This window comes from Molothrus ater, chromosome 6, assembly GCF_012460135.2.
Source record: "Molothrus ater isolate BHLD 08-10-18 breed brown headed cowbird chromosome 6, BPBGC_Mater_1.1, whole genome shotgun sequence".
Lineage (NCBI taxonomy): Eukaryota > Metazoa > Chordata > Aves > Passeriformes > Icteridae > Molothrus > Molothrus ater.
Window position 1 is genome coordinate 28,404,409 of NC_050483.2, and position 18,511 is coordinate 28,422,919.

At 44.2% G+C, this 18,511-nt stretch overlaps 1 protein-coding gene across 1 annotated transcript in view; it reads left to right on the forward strand.

Annotated features, from left to right (window-relative positions):
- Positions 1–3,353: 3,353 nt before the first annotated feature.
- The window catches only part of LOC118687109 (deubiquitinase DESI2-like), a 52,258-nt gene continuing 37,100 nt past the window's right edge, over positions 3,354–18,511 (forward strand). Inside the window, exon 1 of the mRNA XM_036383840.2 lies at positions 3,354–4,512. Within this exon, the coding sequence (XP_036239733.1) occupies positions 4,474–4,512 (39 nt within the window). The 5' untranslated portion in view covers positions 3,354–4,473. The remainder of the gene's footprint in view (positions 4,513–18,511) is intronic.

An 18,511-nucleotide genomic window follows, 5' to 3' on the forward strand; every position in this document is an offset into this window, starting at 1 on the left:
AGTTAGAAGTGAGATTAAACTCCTTAATCAAAATACTTCTTCTCATACACCCAGAATAAGGTTACAAAGCTCCAGCACCTGTCCAGGTGATGATTTATTCCTGTAGATGGAAGGCAGGAATTGCAACTCCCTTTTCATTCTTCCATACCTTCCACCATTCTCAAGGATCTGAAAAAATGCTGTCTCTAGTTTTTCAACAGCCATTTTATATTTTCTTTAAGGAGGATAGTGCTGCTAATGTACTCAGAACAGGATTATAATGACAATTTGACATGTGTAGAAGCACTTTGTAAATTCAAAATTACAAGTTGTCAAAAAATATAATGGACAGCTGGGGTGGTGTACCTGATGTCAAGAGAGGATCATTAAGTGTCTTGAGGTTTAAACTGGGCAGCCCTGCTGTGAAATATACTTAAAAGCCCCATTGTCTGCTGAGTTGCTTCTGAGCCTTTGAAAGTCCATGAGGGTAGATTAAGGAAAAATGTTAATTTTAACTAGAATTCCTGAATAGCAATGCAAGCAGACAAACTTGCAGATAGACCATCACCTCTAATGCAGCCATTATTTCTCTGTTGCACTGCTGTTCTTTTGTTCTTGTCCCCAGTGGAATGTCTCAGCTCTGTTTACAGTGCCCAGCAATGCCACTTTTGTGACTGTGACCTGGAGGAGGTGGCTGAAGTTCTCAGCTACTGACTTGACTGCCTTGCCTAATGTACCAGATAATTCCTTAAGTTTGTACCTAATTCTTGTTTTTTTTAGTCCATGTTGGGTAGCAGCACTAATTTCCTTTTAACTCTCTTCACCTTTTTACCTTGTCTCCTCTAGACACCGATCCTTGTGGATGCACTCATACCATAATAAGTGAGGATGATCTCAGATGAACTCAAATATGTGAATCCCTTTAAAAGGAGTGCCAAGAATGTTGGGCTTGCAACAGGCTGCTTAAATGTGAATGAAGGTGCTGTCTAGCTTTAGGTGTATGTATGGAAAAAGTGTGTCTGCTTTGTCCTAAAACCACCATAAGTGCTTAAAAGAAGAATTCAAAACACAACCCAAGGCTTTAGTTCCAGCTGCTCTAACGAGTAGTGAGAAGAATTGACCTTTTCTCTGTATTTGCAATTCATTTATCTTGTAATGTTTTTACAACACAAGATATGGGCTCTGGTGCCTATAGGCAGCAAGGCTATCTGTGGGATTGTACTCATGCTCCTGAAATAGAACAGTTCACTTTCTCAACTGGCATCAGCCTGAGCTGTTGATGAAACATTTCAACACAGCCCAAAGCAAACCAAGCCTTGTGAAGAGTTTATATGACTGTAAAACAACTCATATTAATGAGATCTTTGAATTCAGACTGATCCCTTCTATCTAGAGCTGTAATAAGTTGTCTGGAGTAGAATGGCATTAAAAAAAGGAATTTTCAAAGGATCACTGAAACACTGATGAGGCTAAGTCACAATGTGGAACAACTTTCTGTGAAGGGGCAAAAAGGGAGAGCAATGACATTTGTAATGTAGTTCTCACCGTTGTGGATTCTCTCCCTCTAACTTGAAATGTCTTAATGTGCAAGTGACATTTACTGTCTCTCCTACAGCAGAAGTCCTTTAAATAACAAATGCACATTTAGGCTGGCTTTGATCTCTTGAAGCAATATGATTGTTTTAAAGACATGTTTTGGTTTTAATTCCCCCCTTCTTCTAGCTCTAAAGTTTAGAAGTGGAATTCTAGTAATCTTTTTTTTTTCCCCCCTAGGTGATGAATTTTGAAAAGTTTTGTGGGACAGAACATTGAAGCTTGTGGCTGCCTGTCACCTTTCCCAAATCCTAAGTATTTGTAGATGCCTGTCTCTGGAATGTGTATCTGATTTAAGTCTCTAATTGATTTTAGTGAACTCTGAGCATAGCAGTCATTGGAGTTAATTTAGCAAATAAGCATGTGGGTAAGTGTGGGAAGACCTTGTAGTGCTGCTTTTCTTTTCTAGTTACATCAGTCTGCTATTCCCTCTCCTTTCAAGTCTCCTTAAAACATTACCATCTCTAGAGCAGGACACATGTCCCAAAGTGACAGTCTGGGGGTATCTGTGACAGTTTAGCAGGAGCCTCTGGGTTTCAGTAGGCGGTTTGTCTCACAAGTTAGGGCATGAACCATGCAGCTTAGCTTTTTGCAGAGCAAGATCTCCATTGCTCCATAGCCTTTAAAATGACAGTGGGGGCTCAGTCTATCCTCTGAGGAGTATCTAGACTCTGAGATGGTAAGGAGGAGGAAGCACCTTTACCCACCTGCACAAGCTGCTCCTTCAGATGCAGGTTGCCTAGATTGATGGTTAATGGCACAGTTAGAATTGGTGGGTTGGAGAGCTAGGGAAGGGGGGAAGTCAGGGTGCTGGTCAAGTCCCTGTACCATGTGTGTGAGGTTGTCCAGCTCACCCGTGGAATGACTAGTCCAGATGAAATTACTGTGCTGGGGTCCCTGACATGTTGCATGTCATCATGCCTAAGCCTGAACTGTGGCTTTGCACTTTCAGAATGCATACCTAGGGCAAAGCAGTTATGGATCTCCTTTGGCAATGTCTGGAGAAAAAAAATTGTCTGACTTTGTGTTGGCACTTAGCTATGCTGGACATGGACTCACTTCCTTTTCCTACTGCCTGCCTTCGCTAGAAATTCTCCTGCACACTGGTTAACAAGTCTTTTACAAGGCTGCAGCTCTTTGGTCTTGTCTTTCTGCTCCTGACAAGGGAGGTGAGCCCTTCTCCGGACGGGATGGTTCCCATGTGGCTGAAGACGGGGCTGAGGCATGCTAGGCTTTGCTGATGTAACAGGCTCCCTGCAATTTTCATTCAGATCTGGTTGGCTGTGAGCTGGCAGAGAGCCTCAGCCTCAGATACGCCTCCACCTCAGATGAGGTCATCCCTGCTTTTTTTTTTCCCCTCCTGCTTCAGAAATCTGTTGTGTATGAACGTTTAAGGTCAGAGTGCTAATTTCCACACCACTGCAAATCTCTGGGAGCAGGAAATCCTTGGTTTCTCTCCCAGCTGCTCTCTTTTCCAGCACCATCACAGACTCTGCTCTCCCTTTAAAGAGAGAGGAGGAGCAAAAGGAAGACGAATTTACCGCAGTGCATTTTATAATTGATTCTCGCATCCAGTTCAGAGGGGAGTGTTTGCTGGCAAGACATTGCAGAGCTTCACGGTCCTAACATGAGTATAAAGTAGCTCCAGGGAGAAACTCCAGACCCTGCTGCTGCCAGAAGTGAAACTACTCGCCCTGCCCAGTCGCTTGGTCCCTTCCCCGCCCTCCCCCCGTGTGCCATGCAGGGATGCATCCAGCCAGCAGGGGACGGGGTGGGTTCCCCCGGCTGTCAGTCAGTAGGAGCTGCTCTGTTCGGGACGAGCTGGTCGCGGAATAAGGACTGGCCCTGCGGAGAGCAGAGCACAGAGAGCTGGAGTGTCCAGGTCTGGCCCCGTGCCCTGCCTGGAAGCATCGTCTGCTCGGCATCTTCCTCCCTCCAGCCCCAGTCCGGTTAATCCCGCCTCATCTCCCGCGAAGAACTGCCTTCTAACTTCGGCGCCGACGCAAGGTCTGCCTGCACATCGTGGGCAGGATGGGGGTTGCGGCATCCCCTCTCTGCCCCGGGGGCAACCAGCCCCCTCCTCCTCTTCCTCCCACCGCCGAGCCCCGCGCTGGAGTCCCTTTGGCACAGCCTCTTCACCATGTCCTGCCAGCGGCGGAGAGCCCTCAAGCGAGTGCCTGAGCGGGACCGGCCCCAGCATCGCGGGCAGATCCCGGCTCCGGCCGGACCGGCCCCAGCACCGCGGGCAGATCCCGGCTCCGGGCGGACCGGCCCCAGCACCGCGGGCAGATCCCGGCTCCGGCCGGACCGGCCCCAGCACCGCGGGCAGATCCCGCAGTGTCTCCGGGCTCCGCCGGCGGGAGGGAGCTCGGGAGCTCGGCGTCCGCTCCAGCCCCGCTCCCTGCCTTGGTGGCCCGGGTTCCTGCGTGCTGCTGGCAGCCCCCTGCGGTAGCGGCACTCGGCTCTGCCGAGAAATCTCCCCGCACGCACTGCCACCCAGCTTGCTCACGGCGCCAGAAGAGGGCTCGTATTTGGGCTCAGAATCTGTCTTCTGTGGATCGGGATTTAAGAGCTCGGACGGTGCCTGGTTACAGTGGTGTATGAGTCTACAGACCCCGAGGTGCACTACAGAGTTAAAAAGAAACCTTGGATCTGTCACGGCGTGGAGGGCTAAAATAAACCCTATACAACCAGCAAACCTAATCCAGGCCTTCCTGCCTCCCTGCAACCAACTTTACACACACACATCCAACCGTGAGAATTCCCTCCTTTCCTCCTTCAGCGACTGTAGGATGAGGCATTTTCTTCTATCTGGCTGAGGGTAAAAGCATACCCTGGGGGCAGCAACACACATCTGGCAGGGACTGAAAGGTTTTAATCCAGCCTCCACTGCAATCAACAATGGCAAATGAACCAGTGATTCTGAATGTTTATGACATGGTGAGTATGAAATACTACTGACTGGGGGGCAGTGGGGCTGGGTGGGAGTTCATACTTGGAGGGCAGGCACTGTACAAAGAGGAGCCAAGCGCAGATCCTCAGAGAGGCTGATTCTTCCCCCCCCCGCCCCTTTTCCCTGGCCCAAACTCCTCATCCAAGCCTATCATGCTCTCATGTCAGAGTGTCAGAGATGATGCTGATCCTGCTTCTTTTTTTTTTTCTGGTTTTTTTTTAGCGTTTAGCCTATTTGTCCAGTTTACAGGTATTGTGCCAGATTTTCTGCAGGATTTTTCAGGAGCAGCACTGGGTGAGGAGAGGACTTTTTAATTTCTAGTACCCCACTTAAGGAAGAAAATGTGGTCACCTCTGTACATGTTAGAGATAATTTTCCTTTAATTTTAAGTGAACAAGCATTACCAGGCTGTGGGGTTGGGGTCAGGATTTCATCTAAGGAGGAGAAACAGCTGTAGAGTTGCAGTAAGAACATAATTTCTAATAATCTGGATGAATTCCTCATATACATAAGATTGTAGTTAATAATGTTCTCTGAAGGTTAATTGCAGCAACAAGAGTAAGAAACTGTCTGGTGAAGTTTCAGCACAGAAAGGGGTATGGGCACATGCTGCTCAGCAATATTTCCTGAAAGTTCACAGGGCAGCAAGTGGTTTTCCTTGACCTCTTCTTGTAAGGGGGAATGTGAGTGGGTGTTTTCTGTGCTAGCAAATCAGAAGGTCCAAATCTTGGCACAAACCCCCAAAGAGAAGGCGGCTTGGCACAGCCTATTTGCTTGCTGGTCTGACAGAAGCTGAGGAGAATCATGTTCACATGAGAAGTGTTTTGATGATTATGTATTTCACCTTTGTTTTTTGATTACCAACTAATGATTTTTAAAAAGTAGTTTTCAGATTGTCCACAAATTTAATAAAACTTTCTGGGGAAAATATGGCCCAGGTGCTGACTGAGCTCTAAATATCCAGCTCCAGACCTTTAAGATTACAGCATAGATTTGCCAGGCAGTGACAACTTTTACCAGGAAGCCCACAGAACAGTGTGGGTTTCCCTGCTGGGGAAATCCAGGGAACAGACACCAAAGAGATTAGGAGTGGGTTGCTGTAAAAGTCAAATGTCTTTTTATCACAAGAATCAAGGGATCTTTGTGAACTAAAGCAGGTGGGTTGTTTTCTGAGGGAAGAGAGAGTGGTAAAGGTTATTTAGGTAGGACTATATCTGCATTGGTGAGCAGTCCAGAAAGCACAAGTACCGTGGACTGAAACTGCCTCTTCCAGAGCAATTATTGGTCAAATTGAGCAAGTCAGTGTAAAATCCTTCCCAAGACTTTGGTCTTGAGTGTTTATTGGTCAGTTGCTTAGCAGCCTGAACTGTTAACTCCCCCAAGTTCTTCAGCTAACGGGTTTGGTAACCCAAATAGGTGGTAGCTAGTGCCTGATAACAGGGGACTTACATTGCAAATGCACATGAAAGGATTTATCATTAATCCTTTGAGGAAAATAAAGGAGTTGTGTTGTCCTTTTATAATATCCACTGACTTCCTTGCAATTTTTTCAATTTGTTCTGCAGCAGACTATGGCCTAAGCTTTCCTCTCTCAGCCCCTCTTGATCCATCCCAAAGCAGTGGATGTTTCACCACTAAGCTGAAGAGATCCAATACTGGATGGACATGGTCTTTATCTTTTTATGTTTGATTGATTGACACCAAAGATGAAGCCTTAAGTAATTAAGGCAGAAGGAACTTGCTGTTCATGGTCACTGTGTTCTGAGATGGACACCCAGACACAGTGAACAGAATTGAGGTCACCAATTTACTTCAGACTGAGTAGTTTTTGCTGCTTAGCAAACCATGGAAATTGTCATGTGTAAGTACTAACTCCATGGGTTAACCAGTCTATACACAGAAACCAATCTATTTTCATACAGCATCTGTTTGACTACCACTGAGTCACCTGTAGCTCAAGTCCTACCTTATGACTACTGCAGCTACGTGCTTTTCCATTGCTGCTATGATTTTAACACCACGAAGCCTGGAATGTAGCCATGCAAAATCTGCACTTTGTTACACTGTGGTGGGGAATTGCGGGGGAACTGGGAAATGAGCACATTTGCTTGAATGACTGTTGGAAAACTAGCCTCAGTGGAAAAAACCCAACAACAACAATTAAAAAAAAAAAAAGACAGCTTGGAACAACAATTAACTGGATGTGAAGTTCTGCTTTCCTGACAAAGAACATGACCCCCGTATGGCAACTGGAAGCACTTACACTGCAGGAAAACTTATCCCCAGGGCAGAAGTTCAATTATGGGCTTTGTGCAGCTATGAAATACCCACTCTGTGTAGTCTTGTGTATTCAAAGATTATAGCCATTTATCCTTTTACCCATTGGATATGAAGCAGGCTTCTTTAGGAAAAAAAAGTGCTGCTGTTTAATGAGGTGTTTTGCACAAATTGCTGAAGCAGGTAGATCTATTTGTAGGCTTGTTTTCTTCAGCATAAAATAATGGAGCAAAAATGACTGGGTATTCCCAGTGTTCTGAATATTGTCATCAAAAGTAACCTATCTTCACCCTCAGCACACAGGGTGGTTATACCCATCTCATGCCAAAGAGCTTGTACACTTGCAAAACAGAGCAAGTGGACTTTGCTGCTCAATTAGGACAATTTAAAGAGTAGATATGCAGGATACTGAACTCTGATTTAATGTATAAGTGTGAACACAGAATAACAACATGGATCATGGGTTTGGTCACTGATGAATCTCTTTGCCAGTCTGAATTCAGCTCTTGCATGGACTTAATCTAAGCCATCTGCTGGTTGGAGACCTGCAAGAAATAACTAGGTCTATAAACTCTGTGACAGAGTTTGCTCAGATTAGTCAGTTACCACTTTCCCTTCAGAGGTACAAATCAAATTTCCTTTCATAACTTCTTGCAGCTCTCTTTCCTCCAGTCTGTCTCAATATACTGTTTATCGTGGAACAGATCTACTTAGACCACAGGCACAGGGCTGACTTTTTTTAGTCAGGATATTATCCTGTTCCCTCATCACTTTAAGTTTTTGAGGCTTACATTGGAATAATTTATTTAGTTGCTGTACGTTAATAAATGTTGCCTACTTCAATCAGGCAGGAGAGTAACTGCAATTATTTCCTGGGTTTAAATCTTTAACAAGCTAAACATATTCCGCTAAAAATAGTTTTCTTGGAAGAGATTCAAGTTTGGGGGCTCTCATATTTTCAGCTTATTGCCTAGCAGATTCATGCTATCATATAAGAGGCAAAGATATTCATATCACTATTGTTCCTCTTTTATTACAGCTGAGGTTGTCCTGAATTTCCCCTGTCTTTGCAGTTGATAACATGCAGAACTGTTTTGATCTTTTGGCATTTTTGCTTACTCCTCCTGCTGGGGAAAATGAGCCCCTGAGATGTGCTGCAGAGGAGAATGAAAGCCCTGGTCAGCAGGGAGTCAGGGAGCAATGATGTGGGGTCTGTTTGAATGAGAGGGGGGATCTCTTACTCAGCCTTGTCCCACAGTTACTCCATTGATTCCACTGACAATACTTGTCATTCCCTCTGGAGAGGGAAGTACCGTTCAGGTCACTGTAGATGGAATGAAGAAAGGAAGATGCTTTGTACCTCTGCCTTCAGTACATAAGCAGCCTTTGAGTCTATTATAGAAACAGCAACAGGATTGCAAGCAAAGGACTTAATTCTATGACATGATTGTTTTGAAGCATTGAGTAGATCATGGAGCATGTCATTATCTCTCTGGAGGAAAGAATAAGTCTAGTTACTCAAAAATGTGAATGTATTAGTGCTTACTGTAGTGAAAGTCTCCGATGCTCTCAGCTCACTTAGTCAGAAGAGTGAAAAACCCTAGTGCAGGTGGTGGCCCCATCTCTACACTGCTTGTTAGTTGTTTGTGAGCTGCTGTGTGTGGAGAAGCACAGCATCACCTGACTGTATTTGGTATTCCAGGAAGCCACATAGAGAGTAAGGGGAATCTTTTGTCAAGTAAGTTGATAGCTGTGAAATTTCTTGCTGTGATGAGCTGAATGGTTGTTCTAAGTCAATAGTAGAACTTGTGGTCTTGAAAGATTAAGTAATGGACAGTCAATAGGATTTTTTTTTCCCCTTCTCCATATGTTGACCACACATTTTTTGTATTTAACAAATAGAGAACAAAAAGCAAAATATTACCTTTGGGAGATTTTGATTAAATTCTGGCAACTCCTAATATAGATATATAAAATTAAATGCTTTGATTTTCCTTCAGATATTTGCGAGTCATTTCTGGTCAAAATTATTAGTCAAATCTGAATCATTTCAGTTCTCCAAAACACACTATTCACTCAAAAGTTTGCCATGTTCTTGGAAAGGCATGGCAGGTGTACCCTATTCTTATTTGTTCTCTGACCAGTCACAAAACTCGTAAGAATTCCCTCTTCCATGAATAAGAATAGGCTAGGAAAAATCTGGAGTGTTTTAATCTTCTTCACAGGCTTGTTGAGGAGGTAAGTGTAAAGATTTTGTGTTTAACATTTGACTCTATCACTGACTCTTCATTTATCTAGATTCTTATTCATTCTTCTGTCTTCAAATCACATCAAGCTCAGGGTACTGGGTAACAAAGCAGAATGGTGAGCTAACAGGTGCTTGGAAATGGGTTCCCCACAGTGCTATAGTGTATCCAACAGGAGTGCTAAATGCTCTTTTTTTCTCGGAGTGGTCAGACATAGTGCTGCTCAGAGGTGTGAGGGATCAGACAGCCCTCAGGTGCTTGTTTTATGCATCTTCCTGGAGGTTTGAATTGGCCTTCTGTGCTGATTTTTTGTTTGCTTGGTAGGACTGTGTTTAGATTATTCAACTATGCATATGCTGCATAATGGGTTCAGGGTTCATAATAAGTCTTGTGTCATACTATGATACTTTCTGTTATGGGCCCAAAAACTCTCTGGGAAGACTCTTGGTTAAAGGTCAGAGAGCCTAAATAGACCACTGCTGAGAATGAGGGAAAAGAGCAGAAAAAGCTGGATAACAGCAGAGTCCTGAGCCCAAGGTATGAGAGGTGTGTCCAGACTGCTTCAGTTTTCTTGGATACAACAATTCCCAGTGCAAATGCTCTTGACTTTGGAAAAAAAAACCCCTCAATATTTTTTTTAAAAGAAAGGTGTTATGGCAAATTTGGTGGCAGTACATTAGAGGTTTCAAATAAATCAGACTGAGCAGCCTGGCAGTCTGTGCAGGGTGAGGAAAACTAGGCTTTGTTTCTGCATCTCTTTTCCTCCTAGACTGCATCAATTTCATTTGCATGACATCAGGCTGACCTCAGGCAGGGTGGTAGAGTGGGACTGTTCCCTTGCCCTGCTTGAATGCAGGAGCAGAGGGACAAGAAAAGCAATTTGTTGATGCTGAGCACGGTGTTGTAGTCAGTGCCTGCTTTAAGTCTGTGAGATGATGAAATGTAACTAGATATCCTTCCTCTCTTGTCTTTGGAGAGAGGAAATCAATTGGAAGAAGAAGAAAAGATTAAAAAACCTATTACAATGAGCTGCAGCTGAGTTCTTTCCTTCAAGAAGAAGAGATCCAAACATGTCATCTGATTTAAATCAATTAAGGAGAAAAAGAGGAAGTGGCATGGCCCAAGTTAATAAGTCCAGCAATGAAGTGTGCCCATTTATGTATAGTAAGTGAATTTTTGTTGTCTTAGCAACAGCCTAGAGATGTGTTATCCATTGGGGGAGCAGTCTGTTTGGATGTTGTCAGGGTGACAAGCTGGCTACCTGTCTGTGCTACTGCAGATCTTCTCTAGCACTGCAGCCCTGTCACTGACTACTGTATGATTATGCATGAGATATCTAAAGAGCTGTCTCTTGACTGCACACAGGCCATTGCTCCTCCAGCCCCAGCATTTATCCCATCAGCAAACTCACTGAGCCAGTGCTCTGTTGCCCAGTGGACTGACTTGAACTGACTCATCCAGGGCAACACAGGAGTTGGCACTTCTGCTAGTCCTGCTTGCCTTAGGAAAACTGCTCCCCAGCATGCACCAACAAAAGTAAGAAACCTGAGGAGAACCTAGGAAAGCTAAAGACAGTGTTAAAAAATGTGTGAACTCTGCTTCTGGAGCAAAAGCCTCATGGATCCTGTCATTAGCCCACAGTTCCCACATCAGTGCTCTTGAGTTGGTTCCTGCAGGTGACAGTCTGACTTGGTATTTCTAAAGCACTTATTTCAAGGCAGTCTGAACCCTTGTGGGGTCAGGAGACTCCTGTGCAGGATTTCAGGTGTAAGCCCAGGGGCTGAAAGTAAGGTCAGCTCTAACCCAGAGATATGGAAGATCCAGAGTTACTTTTGCTGATACTGGAAGCTGTTCTTTCACCCTGTCCACAGGCAAAGTCCCAATCCCCTGGCCTGGCTCTGAGCAGCTCTGAGAGAAATGATTGCTTTGTCTTGAAACCATATGGAAGTTGGTTTCCAGTGATTTTTCTCTGGTGCTTTTTGGGCGTTCCCCTTACAGAAAGGCAGATTCCTTTTAGAACATGACACTTCGGTCAGCAGGATTTAGCTTCTGGCTCACTAGGCTGTCAAGGTTCCTAATTTTACTTGGCTATTCTTTAAAACAAACAAATAAGCCCCCAAACCAAACAAACCCTTCTTACTATTGATGAAAGCTGATGTGTTGACAGTACTGGAGCCTGTCATTCTCCTAACAAATAAATTTATGCTAGCAGTAGGAAAGCAGACCTTTCTCGCTCTACATCCCTACTACATCCCTAGTGTATAGGTTGAGCTGCTCTGGTGTCATGGCTCAGCTGGTCATCCAGCTTCCTACTCAGGCAGCCCACAGGGACTAAGTCATACATGCAATGGGAGCTTCTGTAGGGGAGAGCTGAGCATTAGTGAGCTACCAAGTTGGAACAGCTGTCAGATCCATTTCCAAGTGTGGTGATCAGCAGGTATATAATTGTGCATTAGTGCAATGAACTGAATTTAAATGGGTGTCTTAGGGCTGAAAGCTATGTTAGTGACCTGAACTGCCCTTATTCTAATTCTGTTTGTTTCAGTCCCTCTTGTTCCTGTCATTATGCCAAGATGACATAGCTGGAGCTGGGGAGGGAGTCAGAGACCAGTCAATACAAAAAATCTATATTTTTGCTGGGGAAGGAAAAAACCAAAATTCCCAAGTCTAATGATTCTTTCTCTAACAAGTGGACTCAAACTGTTAGGAAAGAAAAAAAATATTTGCTACTGTTCTAACAACCACTGGATGTTTTTGAGCATGAAAGATCCAGGGCAGAGAAAGCAGGTATCTCCTCATTTCAGGGCTTTATCTATCAGCCCCTGAATCTGTGAGACTTCTCACCTCAGAGGAAAATATGAGGCTGCATCCTAAGATTGGAAAATTGTTTTAATTGGTAACTTAATTTTTAAACAATTAATCTTAAGGTGTCTGGGAAAGCAGTGATAAGGGAAATAGAAAATCTGGGAGAAATAAATGATCTGATAGGTGGGAATGCTGATCTACAGAAGCAAGTGTCTGATGCTAGAAATACTGAAAGCATTTCAGCCTGTTTAGTGCATTCATTGTGTGTCAACATATGAGTTGAATGCCATGTTATTCCTGATAGATCCACATCTCTGGGAAAGGGAGGACCTGGCACAGTGTAAGCTCTGTTGATTGCATGGTTTGCTGAACCTTCAACCTTGGATCTGTTATTTTGCTTTCCATATGGTCATACTTAAACTCACAAGGAACTATCAACCCATTTGCTGTTCTCTTCAATATCTGCTAGTGAGTGACTTATACTGGATCCTGATGCCAGAAAATAAGCTTCCTAGATGCTGATTGCGGCCTTGGGGTTTAGAGTGTACAAGGAGCCCAATGTAGCCTTCCAGAGTGAATTACAGGCTTTGCCATAGGTTCGCTTTCCCTAGGTACACAATGTTCTCCTAGACATCTGTTCTTGGCTCATCTGTGTGTCTTGCTCTGTTTGGGATTACTTGGAGCTGATGAATTTATAATTGCCCTGTATTTGTCATCTCCCCTAGCTCTGGATTAGCCTGGTGAATGTGAGAAGTGACAGAAAGGAGTGAGAGGTTAACCATGGGATTAATCTGATAAGTCATTACCTCTGTCATTAACCTCTACTTTTGGGTAGTACCTGGGGTAAGAGCCTCAGCTATCTGCTCTAGTTCCATAAGAAGAGGCCTAGGTTGTGGGTATTTTCAGGCAGGGCTTGATTGCTTTCTTAGCAAATCACTTATCTAGAAAATGAAAGGCTCTACCTAGCAAAGCATCGATATAAAAGGACGTTTTAGGATATTTGGCTGACCTCTGTATTTCTCTCAGGAAAGGTTGAGGTATTTTCCCTCATTGATCTTCTATCATAGCTATCAACTTTGAAGAGATGCCTTGACTATTTCAGGGCATTTGAGATGGCATCACACACCCAAAGGTTTCATCATGAGTGCTGCTTATGTGCTGGGGCAGTAACAGTACTAGTTCTGCATTTGGCTTCTACCATTTAGTGTGCTGATGCATCTGGGGTGACAGAGACCAGGTTAAAATCCCTGGGGGTGTCAAATACAGCTGCCTCTTCACACAGGTCTGCCAGAGAAGCAGACAGCAGGAAACTCTGGATTTGCTTGTTCTGGGTCTCCTGTGTGAAAATATTTCTGTATTGTTTGCTCACTTAGCAGAAGAGTGCATATTTCCAGTGAATCCTAGCTGTTCCAGGAGGTTGTCCAGGCTGGAGCCAAGCTATAGTGCTACTCACACTTGTCCTATGGCCCACTGAACATGTATTTTGTATGAAAGGAATCTATTCCCTACTTTATGCAATTCTAAAACTGCTTCACCACAAAGGAATGAGAAAGCTGGACTCCAGATACACTATGATAGATCAGCCAGGCCACTTCTCTCTGAGGCAGGTGGAGAGTCAAATTCCTTCTGTCAGGCTGAGGTTGTTAGAAAGTTGGTTTGTACACTCCTGGACAAGTGTTTGGGCTCCTGGTTATTAGGTACAAGCAGAAAGCACTTGCTCCTCCTGGGAATTAAGAGGTCAAGCTTGCTCTTCCCTCATCCTACTTGTTTGTTTTCAGTCAGGGCATTTTTAGACAGATGTCAGGCTTTGTTGTGCTGAGAGGATCTTTTCTGCCCTTCCTTCCTTACCTATCTACTAAGCCTGCAGATTCAGTTACCTGAGGAGCTTTTTTTTCTGAGTCTGTCCCAGCACTAAGAATTCAAGGGCTATTATGCCTTTAGAGCAACCCTGTGATGGAGACATTGTGGAAAGGGGAGAAGGCAGTGCTGAAGGTTTCCAAATCTGTGGAGGCCAGAGCTAAAAAGGCATGTCCCAGGCTGAAATCCACCCACCATCTGTCTCCAGCTCTAACATTCATTGTTCTTGATTGCAGTACCATTTGCTGTACTTTTATTCACTCTAATTTTTATGGCTGCTTGTTATCCAAGACAGCTGGCTATCTTCTCTTTGGCAGTTCTTTGGATGTAGAATAGACCTATTTTCTATTGCTGGAGCACTGTGCCTTGTATGCTGGCTACTGCAAGAACACTTGGGGGACAGGGCATTGAGGAATAGGTTGTACTGAATTGAAACAGAACGGATGAATTCCAGTGTAAGCCAAGGAGAAGAGGGGCAAATTAAATGGGTCCAGTTCAAGCTCAGGTATTCTTGGGACCAGAAGAAAGGTAATACTGTAAATCCTTTTTTTCCCCTTATGTGTCTCATAAACAAGAGCTGTGACTTCTGCAGAGCAAAAGCTTCTGGAAGGATGAAGAAAATGCAAACCACATGGATCCCTAAAAATTTCAGTTGTTTTTATTGTCTGGGTCAAATTCTGTCTCCTCCCCTAGGCAGAGTGCTGCTGGCAGGAGATGTTCTATATCATGGTAGCCAGAGGCCTTGGCAAGCAGGCAGGACACTCCTGGGGGGCAAGGGAGGACAGCCCTGGGGGGCATCCCAGCACTGTGTTAATTAGATTGGTTATACATCCCCCTGATGGCTGAGTGTGGACTCTTCTGTCCCTTGTATTCAGGCAGAGCTAATAGGAAGGAACATGTCATCAGAGAGCTGAATTGGGAGGTACAAAATGAATGGGTATGGGGAGGAAGAGACTCCTTACACATCTGTTTTTCAGTTTTTAACTGCACAGTATCAACTAAAAGTTTTTCAATACTCTTTGAAGCACCCTCTACTCTTGATAGAAAGGCAAGGAAACAGGAAGCAAACTGGAGTAAAGGTAATATTCTACAGCTCACAAGTCCATCTGTGGCTTTTCAAGTGCTGTTTGTAATATGGCATGTTATTGAAATGCTTCAAGGATTCCCTTTGTAATGTGTAATTACTCTCAGATATGCAGTTCGGTGCCTATTGCAGCTGCTGTTCTGACTAATTTTAATGTGGTTAAAGCCATTCATGGATCAAAGAAATTTATGCAGATGAAATTTTAAAGCTAGTGTAAAGAACAATTTAATAGTCTCTAACACATCAGGTACTTAAAAATCCTGTACTTGGTACCTCTGAACTTGGTACCAAGTACAGGATTTTTAAGTATCTGATGATAAGTACCTTGACCTCTCATGTCCAGAGGACTTTGAAGCATATTTCTAACTGTCTGTTACCTCTCCTGAGATCTCAGAGGTGTCTTATTAAAGCTGGTGTTCAAGCCTATTAAATACATGAATGCAGCTTCTAATGATGCATCTCATTTAGGTGAGCTTGACACCAGGAGCTGGGAGGAATCATTGCTGCCCTGGTCCCCCAAGTGCATGGGATAGTGAATTAGTGATAGCCACCTGGAGAAGTGCAGGATAATACCTTCTTCTGTGTTGGAAGATACTAGCAAAGTATCTTGAAAAGGCTGCTGACTTCCAGGGGCACACCAACCTTGTCACCTTCTTACCCTACCAGCTCCCCTCCCTCCCTTCTGAAAAGTGCAGCCTCAGCTCCAGGGGATTGCAGATGGGAAGCATATGTCCTTGAGCTCTCAGTCTCTCCAGCCAGTTAATTATTAATCATCACAATATCCCTCGTGCCAAGCATCTGAACTGCCTATGAAGCATGGAGAACAGTTTTATCAGTCCAGTCAGAAAGTTTTAGTCTTCTGCTACTCATTATTGTAAAGCTGTTGTTCTGTGAAAGAACTTAAGCACCCAGAAGTGATAGTTTATCTCATCTGAGCCCACACCAGATGACCTGGTACTAGCAGGGGCAACAAATGTGAAAACTGAGAAAATGCAAGAGAAAGTTAAGCTTCTTTCATGAGTATGGCAACAGAACTGGTGCTGTACCATTGTATGGGATGAGAACTGTAATGCTACTGCAGCTACTGGTATATTGCCCATTATGAACACCTACCTACTAGGAACATACCTCAATATTTAGCTCTCTAAAAGATACCTGCTGGGCTGTTAAATCCTGGGTGGCACAACTAATTTTCTGTGACTGTTGGCTGACTGTTGTGCCTCTCTGTGGTATGCTGCTGTTTGCCATTGCTTAGAATCAGAGACACTTGAGGTTGTATGGAGCTCTAGGACTTACCTGTACTCTGATTCAGCTTCTGTGCTATTATAAAAGAGAGACTGAGAGGAGACAGACCAAAGAATAGGCATGAAAGAAGAAAATTGCTGAACTCATCTCAAGGCACTTACTATTGGGAATATTCAGACATGAGAACCTGACACCCAACTCCTAGCTGGGACAATTCTAGTGGAAATGGAATGGCACCAGCACTTAATTTCTGGTTGAGGCAATATTCCACTTTCCTGCTACTATTTAAAATCCTACTGTGGGAAGCCTTGGGTGTTGCATGTAAGTGAACCCATTAAGACAGGATGATACACATGGCTTAAATTTTGCTCTTTAGGATCCCTAGGATATCATTAGCTCCTCAGGTACCTCTATGTTCTCCTCTGCCCTTCCTTCTATCCCAGGATGCCCTCATGCAGATTGAAAGAAATTATAGTGGATCGGATAGCATGCTTTTTTGTCTAAGTAAATTGATGATTGAGTATCAATAATTAGCACAGCAAGGGTCAAACTCACTCTTCCTTCATTCTTTTCTAAGATACTATGTAAAAGACCAACTCTTATTTACATGCAATAATAGGTGGTGATTTTTTTTTCCTCCTTTCAATTCAAACATAACATTGTGTTCAATGACACCACAATGTTTTGTGGAAAGTACAAGTGCTTTGAACATGTGGGAATCAAAAAGCTCCAAACAGATTGTTTGATGCTGCCAACAAAGCACGTCCTTGGACTCTGGCCGAGAACAACCAAACCTTCATTTTGAGTGGAGCACTGGACATTGAGAAAGAGAAATACCCAAACCTTAGTCCTAGTTCCCATCTCAATTGCATTTCTAGCAAGCCACTTCAGTCTCTTCGCCTTGAGTCATCTCACCTGTAAGATAACCTATTTATGGGATGCTTAGGTGTTTAACACTCTGACTGCTTTTTTGGCACCTGAGATGTAGCTGCCTGGGTGGGAATGATTCCCATAGGGATGAGAGGCAGCAGCAGGATTTCTGGGTGGTGAGCTGAGGGGCAGCGGCCCTGCATCCTGCTGGCTGCCTGACCTGTGTCCAGGTGAGCACGTGCCCTCCTGCTCCATCCCTCTTGCCTGCCCTGGCAACTGTTCCTGTCCTTCCTGTCAATCAGGGGGTGGTGGTCCCAGTCCCTTCTTACCATAGCCTGCCTGGTGAGGATAGGGGATTTTCTGAAGTAGTCACTCACCACACCTGCTGCCCTCTGACCACAGACAGCAGATGAAGTGTTTAGAGATAGCTGCTATTTCTGTCATTAGCATCCAGACTTCCTGGGAGAAAACTGCTGAAATCTGTGACAGCTGAAATCTGAGTCAGAGGAAGCTTTTAACTTCAGCATGTACAAAAGCAAGGGGAAAGTGGGGGAGGGAAAAACAGAGCTCAATTTGCTATTCATTTAATTCTGTCAGGAAAGCCCAGGCGAATCAAGATGATGGTGTGCGAATTGCAAGCACGCAGGTTGCAGCATGGTGGATGTTGTTCAAGGCATGGAAGATGCAGAAGGGGTGGGTAAGAAAACAATGCAGCACGTGAGGGCTGTGTGCTGTGCTTTGTGACAGGATACATTAACTCCCCCTGAGCAGCTCTGTGCTCTGGACCTTGCTGATGGTGCTTGACAATTTAAAGCAAATGTATCTCCATGCTGTGTTGCTGTTGCAGGGGGTGGAACAGGATACCCAAGGGATCTGCTTAGCCTTTTCCACTCCAGGGCATGAGCCTTTCTCAGTCTTCTCCAGCGTACTTGCCATTATTTCCCTGGAGAAGGAAAAGGCTGTTATTCCCAATGTGCAGCTGAGGCACTAGCTTGCAGAGAGGCTGGCTAGTCTGATGATAGGACACGAGGAAGGGAATGAAGCTACGTCAGGGGAAGTTCAGACTGGACATTAGGAAAAAGGTTTTCACTGAGAGGGCGATTGGCCACTGGAAGAGGCTCCTCAGGGAGGTGGTCATAGCACCAGCCTTGCATGTTCAAGGAGTGTCTGGACAACATTTTTAGTCATTACAGTTTAGATTTAGGTAGTCCCGAGAGAAGCAAGAAGTTGAACTTAATGATCCTTATGGGTCCCTCCAATTTGAGGTATTCTATGACTCTATGATTAGGTAACTTGTACACTCCCTTGGGTTTTGATGTGGAGTTAGGATTGTGAGACTATTCTCATTCTTCTCCAGATGTAGCTGCTGAAAATGGTCTGATTTCTTTTTAAGGACTGTGATAGATATTTCAAAGCAAAGTGTTTTACTGCAGCTTCCTAGTTTACCTGTGCTCTCCTTTGACAGAGTTCAGATAGCTTCCAGCACTGAAGGGAACTGTGGGTCAGAAGCACTCTTCCAGCACTCAGTCTTTTCAAAATGAAAGTGCAGGCCCTCTGTTGTTATCATGATTTCCTGTTTGAAAGAAAAGTACCAGGATTTAA